This window comes from Eucyclogobius newberryi, unplaced genomic scaffold (genome assembly GCF_026437365.1).
Source record: "Eucyclogobius newberryi isolate DKJ021-1_F unplaced genomic scaffold, fEucNew1.0.hap1 SCAF_6, whole genome shotgun sequence".
Lineage (NCBI taxonomy): Eukaryota > Metazoa > Chordata > Actinopteri > Gobiiformes > Gobiidae > Eucyclogobius > Eucyclogobius newberryi.
In genome coordinates this window covers 40248846-40256345 of record NW_027316278.1, presented here as the reverse complement: position 1 = coordinate 40256345, position 7500 = coordinate 40248846, and the positions used below count along the sequence as shown (strand labels likewise).

The window sequence follows — 7500 nt, the reverse complement described above, 5'->3', positions numbered from 1 at the left end:
ACCAAACCAAGTATCTTTGACAATGAACACATCTGTAATTGAATAAATAAAAGATTGATAACTAATACCGTTCTGTGGAACGCTCGAGGCAAAGCCATGACAGAGACGAGCAAGAGGCACCAGAAGTTACAGAGTGCACCTTTAAATTGAGATGTTTTACTAAAGATAATCGGATCAAAACATGCACGAGGTTCTTTACCCTTAAAACCACCAGAAGCAAAGACTGTAACTGTCCATCATAAATCCCCATGGAGACGATATGATCCATCCATTCACACGCACAGGAGTGCATGGACTGGACGGAGGTTTGATACTCCACGTGGAGGAAAGAACCCTGCTCAGATCCACGTGCAGCGTGTCCCAGCAGCTCGAGACTCTTTGTCTTCAGATCAGTGGTAAATGTAAAGGTAATCGAGGTTCTTAGGTTAGAGATATGTTCAGCTCTGTAATGGGAAACAGGCTGGAAACAGTAAAGTGACGTTACCCATTAGTAATATCAAATATCATGATTATGACCTTGTTTTTTAAAGGCTTATTCACTTGTTGCTCAATGAAAATCTTTTGTTACAATTCTAGAAATGAAGTGATATCTATACAATCTACACTGCAATCAATGTAATCCTGACTTTAAAGAGCACTTTATCATTCAGAAAGTTTCATTTCATAAACCTGGTCAAATACTGGAGCGATGGTGGTGATAAAGTGAATGACTGGAGCTTATGTCTTTAAAAAGTGAAAAACAGAACTTGTTTATACGTTATTGCTCACTTGCCTGACGCATTCTGAGCATCCTGAATATTCACTGCTGTGAAGGGTTTTTAAGTACTTCCTGCACCTTTTGAGCTCAGAGCAGCATTCACCGTCACACTGAAGCTAACAAACATTAGCATGCTAACTGTGCACTGTTTTAGATGCAGACAGCACACAGTGGTCTGATACTGACCCTAAGAGCTGCTTTTACACTAAATCTGTACTGGAGAAAACAGATTTGACATCGTTACAGGTACTGCCCTTTAAGGACTTCACTTTTGTTTGGTCATGGCGGCAATAACTGAAAAATTGTGATTTCTTCATATTACGTGTATATAATTTGACAAACGTCTCTGCTGTGCCAATACAAGTTCAAAGTTCATTTTAATACATGTGGTATTTATCACTATGTATCACAGTTTTGACAGTCAGCCGTTAGCATGCTAGACAGCTAGCACCTGTTAGCATGCAAATACGATTTACCTTGTCACAGTTTTGTTTTAAAGAGGCCATTGATCTCAAAATGAAAGATGTCCCAAACAAGGCTTAACAGAGGGTGAAATGAGCTGGTCACGCGAGCGGAGCGGCGCTGAAACGCTCCGGACACGTTTCTTCTGTGGCGTGCGTGTGGGCCAGCAGACACGCCCCCTGGTGGCTGAGGCCAGGTGTGTGCAGGGCTCAGAAGATGCTGGGGCACATCCTCCAGTCCTGCTTGTCCTTGGACTCCCAGTAACCGCCCTGGTACACGTAGTTGATCTCCCCAGTGATGGAGTCGCGGGTCTGGGTGAACCACAGTGGCTGGTAGTCCTCCAAGTCTCGGCCTGGAGGAAAAAACATGCATTTAAACGTATGACATGACGTGAGCAGGAAATGTTCAACACACGAGTCGACTTTGACATGAAAGTCCAAATGTTCAATGCAACAAATACTCTTTGTATTTGAAAAAGTAATAGCACACGTACTACTGCGAAAGCGATCATAATGAGGTATAACATGTATTTTCTCTCAGCTTCAGCCGCGATAAAGCACGAGCTCAGAATGAACATTTGTTTGGATGGATTAAGGATTAACTCCTTTCTCAATGAATGACCAAAATATAACCACTTAAGTCACTAAGCCTGACTCATTAATAAACTATTTGTTCATTGTGAATGTAGTTTTTGTTCATGCTTTATTAAGGCTAATTAAGGGGAAGTGAAGCTGAAGAATAATTGTTTGAACATGGGCTTCTTAGAAATCAAATGTTTAACTTATGAATAATGATAACACTTCATCTCAGGCCACACTTATTCACCTCTAACTATCTGATCATTTGTATACATTTAAGTGGATAATTATATGTTGAGTCGTAGTTATTTGGTTTTGATGAATGTCTTATTCTGCTGATAATTAAACATTTAGAACGACAAACACTCCTCTCAGTAAACTCCTTATTACTGCTTATTAGCATGACAAGATCAAGTTAGAGTTTGGTGAGGAATTCTTATTGTTTTCTGTCTGTATCTGCTTTTCTTGTTTCTTTTTCATCCGAGTCGGCGTTCTCTTCTCACACTAAAGTGTTCCGGGAGCCAAAGTGAGCCAGACCACTTTGGATCACTTAAACGGGCCGGTTCACTTAAGACAGTGGTGACACTTTTGGACCGTACAAATTTGCCCCAAAGTGAACCAGTTGAAACGTGGCATAACTGTACCCTGAAATAAAGTGTTATAGTCATTTTGTTTCTAGGATTCATCCTTAGACACCGCATGAACTTCAAGTCTTACCAGAAGAAACATGTTCCTCTATATTTGCTTTGAAATGATAGTTTCCACACGAGCGTGACTAAAGCGGTGGATGACATGAGGACGTGCACAGAGGAACAGAAGGACATTAGACTCACCAAAGTCACAGTCATACTCTGACCACCAGGGGGAGCACAGGAGAGACATGGACACGTCACAAATCCAAACCTTAGTCTTAACCTAGAACCTAATGCCCTAAACTCTAATCCAGGAGTCTGTGAGTTTTAGTTTACGCCTGGAAACTCTCGAGGGGATTAACCAGTTCTAAAACCTAAACCCTTGACTATTCTGTTGAATGTCTACAACCTCTCTCCCCCATTTCATGCTATAGCTGTCTTGTAAAAAAAAGCCTTAAGGTCAGAAGAAGTACATAATATAAATATACACATATCTAAATGAGTTTTGGCAGTGCTGCCTCAACTAAACCAGGTCTAAATGCCAACTAGACCTGGACTAAACCGAATCCAAACCAATCCTAAAGGTGTAAACCCTGACTAAAGCCACACATGTAGCTCCATCACTGCCCTCACCTTGGTCCAGTGCGTCTGAGGCCTCAGACTCTCTCCTCCTCCGCACGGCCCTCTGCTTCTCCTCCAGCCTCTGCTTCTCAGTGTTGGCCTCGTCCCAGTGGCCCTCCTCCATGAGCCTCTGGTCAGGCCTCAGGCGGCTGTCGGTCAGAGCCACGCCCTCCTCTGGCTCGTTCAGCGTCAGGGCCAAAGACGAGAAGTGGTACATCTTCTCTGCATTCTCACTGGACGACAAACAACATCTTAGTACACTCTACTACTCTCATTTTAGTTTTTAAATGCTCAAGTATTTTTTGGCCTGTAGACTTTATTTGACAAGACAGTGAAATGGGAATGAGACTGGGGAAAGACATGCAGAGCCACAAGTAACAGTATTAAAGCCGAACTAAGTAACATAAGTCCCTGTGATGGTTAAATAGTATTTTAGGGCCTTTCAAGTGCCCACCGTCGCCCCCTGCTGTCTTAGAGTGGAAAAGCAGACAAAGACTTGAGAAACTCTGGCTCTTTTTTTTTTTTTTAATGGTAAAGTGAAAAGTTTTTGTTTGTGATTATACTTCTTATTATGATAAAGACAGAAAGGGGGGGGAATGGGGACATTTTATTTCACAATAGAGCTGCAGGGGGCGCTCTATCACCAGAGTCCAAAATGTCCTCTGCAGATTAGCAAGTGATTTTAATCATTGTAAAAACAAACTGTTGGTACTCGACTGTCAGGGGCCAACAAGGGCCGACAGGGGGCGACAGGGGCCGACAGGGCACGACAGGGGCCGACAGGGACTGCCTAGCTTGAACTTACGGCAGGGGGTACTTTTTCCACAGCAGTTTGGGCGACAGTGTCTGGTACACCGTCTTCTGCTTGCCCTCAGAGCTCCCCCTGCTGCTCTGGAGGATTTTGGCACTCTCCATCTTGTCGTCCCAGGTCCCAGAGAGGATGTAGTGGGCCTGACCGGTGCTGTCCGCCACCACGCCCGTCACCTGCAGCACACGGTCGGTCAGACACATGCTTATAGTGACCACACAAAACATGCACCGTCAGGTCGTCCTGACCAAGACGAGCTCAAGATCTGGATCTGGTCCCAGAGGTCGTCCCAGCAGCACTGAAGGTCAAATACACACAATACTCACCTCACAAGGGATTGATTAAGTACCTTAATCTTTATAAGAAAACAAACGCCCTAAGATAAGTATTTTATGTTTTCAATATAAATTTAGGTGGGAACAATATTTTTACTTTTCATGTGACCTGACTTTTTCACTCTGAACTGTATGTAAGTATTATCAACTGTATGTAAGTATTATCAACTGTATGTATGTATTATCAACTGTATGTAAGTATTATCAACTGTATGTATGTATTATCAACTGTATGTAAGTATTATCAACTGTATGTAAGTATTATCAACTGTATGTATGTATTATCAACTGTATGTATGTATTATCAACTGTATGTAAGTATTATCAACTGTATGTAAGTATTATCAACTGTATGTAAGTATTATCAACTGTATGTAAGTATTATCAACTGTATGTAAGTATTATCAACTGTATGTAAGTATTATCAACTGTATGTATGTATTATCAACTGTATGTATGTATTATCAACTGTATGTAAGTATTATCAACTGTATGTAAGTATTATCAACTGTATGTATGTATTATCAACTGTATGTAAGTATTATCAACTGTATGTATGTATTATCAACTGTATGTAAGTATTATCAACTGTATGTAAGTATTATCAACTGTATGTATGTATTATCAACTGTATGTAAGTATTATCAACTGTATGTATGTATTATCAACTGTATGTAAGTATTATCAACTGTATGTAAGTATTATCAACTGTATGTATGTATTATCAACTGTATGTATGTATTATCAACTGTATGTATGTATTATCAACAAATATGCTTTGTATTGATAATGATATAGAACTGAATTGAACACAATAAGTCGGACGAAGCCTCTTGAAACACCCTGAAGATAAAACATCTTGTAAAGGATCGTCTTTTAAGTAATTAAATCATTGGTCTGTGTTATCACATCCTGGTTCCAGGCAAATACATGTTTACGTTAGTAGTAAATTGTCAAATATTACTAATTCATTTATATTTATTTTTTTAGTCATATTGGTCCTCCAAAAATAATTCTTGGATTAATTCTTTTTTTTTACTCACATACTATTCAGTTGCATCTTTTTAGCCATTACAAGTGCCCTTTGGTAAGTGCTCGCGTTCCCCTGATTGAGAAACACAGGTAAATAACCTAAACTCCAGGACCGGTGCAGAGTTTAGGTGATGACCAGCAGAGGGCAGTGACACTACCTCATTACGATACCAAACTAGGATCTTAACTGAGACACAAACTGAAATACAAATCAGAAAAACTAAACAGAGACTAAACCAGGTCTAAAACAGCCCAAAGGAAGTCAATATTTGAGTACCTTCCGTGGGACGTCCCTGGAGAAGTAGCTGTAGGAGGAGAACTTGAGCTGGCAGCTGTCCTTGGTCCTGTGGTTCACGATCTCGATGTCTCCAGACTGTAGACAACACTCAGGTTAGACTCATTTAGCTTTGTGTCTGGTCGTGTGTCTCAGATGTGGCAGTAGTTTGTGTGTCTGAGATGTGGCAGTAGTTTGGTTGTGTGTCTGAGATGTGGCAGTAGTTTGGTTGTGTGTCTGAGATGTGGCAGTAGTTTGTGTGTCTGAGATGTGGCAGTAGTTTGTGTGTCTCAGATGTGGCAGTAGTTTGTGTGTCTGAGATGTGGCAGTAGTTTGTGTGTCTGAGATGTGGCAGTAGTTTGTGTGTCTGAGATGTGGCAGTAGTTTGTGTGTCTGAGATGTGGCAGTAGTTTGTGTGTCTCAGATGTGGCAGTAGTTTGTGTGTCTGAGATGTGGCAGTAGTTTGTGTGTCTGAGATGTGGCAGTAGTTTGTGTGTCTGAGATGTGGCAGTAGTTTGTGTGTCTGAGATGTGGCAGTAGTTTGTGTGTCTGAGATGTGGCAGTAGTTTGTGTGTCTGAGATGTGGCAGTAGTTTGGTTGTGTGTCTGAGATGTGGCAGTAGTTTGGTTGTGTGTCTGAGATGTGGCAGTAGTTTGGTTGTGTGTCTGAGATGTGGCAGTAGTTTGGTTGTGTGTCTGAGATGTGGCAGTAGTTTGGTTGTGTGTCTGAGATGTGGCAGTAGTTTGTGTGTCTGAGATGTGGCAGTAGTTTGTGTGTCTGAGATGTGGCAGTAGTTTGTGTGTCTGAGATGTGGCAGTAGTTTGTGTGTCTCAGATGTGGCAGTAGTTTGTGTGTCTGAGATGTGGCAGTAGTTTGTGTGTCTGAGATGTGGCAGTAGTTTGTGTGTCTGAGATGTGGCAGTAGTTTGTGTGTCTGAGATGTGGCAGTAGTTTGTGTGTCTGAGATGTGGCAGTAGTTTGTGTGTCTGAGATGTGGCAGTAGTTTGTGTGTCTGAGATGTGGCAGTAGTTTGTGTGTCTGAGATGTGGCAGTAGTTTGTGTGTCTGAGATGTGGCAGTAGTTTGTGTGTCTGAGATGTGGCAGTAGTTTGGTTGTGTGTCTGAGATGTGGCAGTAGTTTGGTTGTGTGTCTGAGATGTGGCAGTAGTTTGGTTGTGTGTCTGAGATGTGGCAGTAGTTTGGTTGTGTGTCTGAGATGTGGCAGTAGTTTGGTTGTGTGTCTGAGATGTGGCAGTAGTTTGTGTGTCTGAGATGTGGCAGTAGTTTGTGTGTCTGAGATGTGGCAGTAGTTTGTGTGTCTGAGATGTGGCAGTAGTTTGTGTGTCTCAGATGTGGCAGTAGTTTGTGTGTCTGAGATGTGGCAGTAGTTTGTGTGTCTGAGATGTGGCAGTAGTTTGTGTGTCTGAGATGTGGCAGTAGTTTGTGTGTCTGAGATGTGGCAGTAGTTTGTGTGTCTGAGATGTGGCAGTAGTTTGTGTGTCTGAGATGTGGCAGTAGTTTGTGTGTCTGAGATGTGGCAGTAGTTTGTGTGTCTGAGATGTGGCAGTAGTTTGTGTGTCTGAGATGTGGCAGTAGTTTGTGTGTCTGAGATGTGGCAGTAGTTTGTGTGTCTGAGATGTGGCAGTAGTTTGTGTGTCTGAGATGTGGCAGTAGTTTGGTTGTGTGTCTGAGATGTGGCAGTAGTTTGGTTGTGTGTCTGAGATGTGGCAGTAGTTTGGTTGTGTGTCTGAGATGTGGCAGTAGTTTGGTTGTGTGTCTGAGATGTGGCAGTAGTTTGGTTGTGTGTCTGAGATGTGGCAGTAATTTGTGTGTCTGAGATGTGGCAGTAGTTTGGTTGTGTGTCTGAGATGTGGCAGTAGTTTGTGTGTCTGAGATGTGGCAGTAGTTTGGTTGTGTGTCTGAGATGTGGCAGTAGTTTGTGTGTCTGAGATGTGGCAGTAGTTTGGTTGTGTGTCTGAGATGTGGCAGTAGTTTGGTCGTGT

At 42.1% G+C, this 7500-nt stretch overlaps 1 protein-coding gene across 2 annotated transcripts in view; it reads right to left on the bottom strand.

Moving 5' to 3' along the window:
* The window catches only part of osbp2b (oxysterol binding protein 2b), an 88763-nt gene that overhangs the window by 1254 nt on the left and 80009 nt on the right, over positions 1-7500 (bottom strand). For both annotated transcript variants that reach the window (XM_072432717.1, XM_072432718.1), the window contains 4 exons: positions 5503-5598; positions 3856-4034; positions 3063-3283; positions 1-1571 (listed from right to left, as the gene is read on the bottom strand). The exon at positions 1-1571 is cut by the window's left edge and continues 1254 nt beyond it. In XM_072432717.1, the coding sequence (XP_072288818.1) occupies positions 1429-1571; positions 3063-3283; positions 3856-4034; positions 5503-5598 (639 nt within the window). In that variant the 3' untranslated portion in view covers positions 1-1428. The remainder of the gene's footprint in view (positions 1572-3062; positions 3284-3855; positions 4035-5502; positions 5599-7500) is intronic.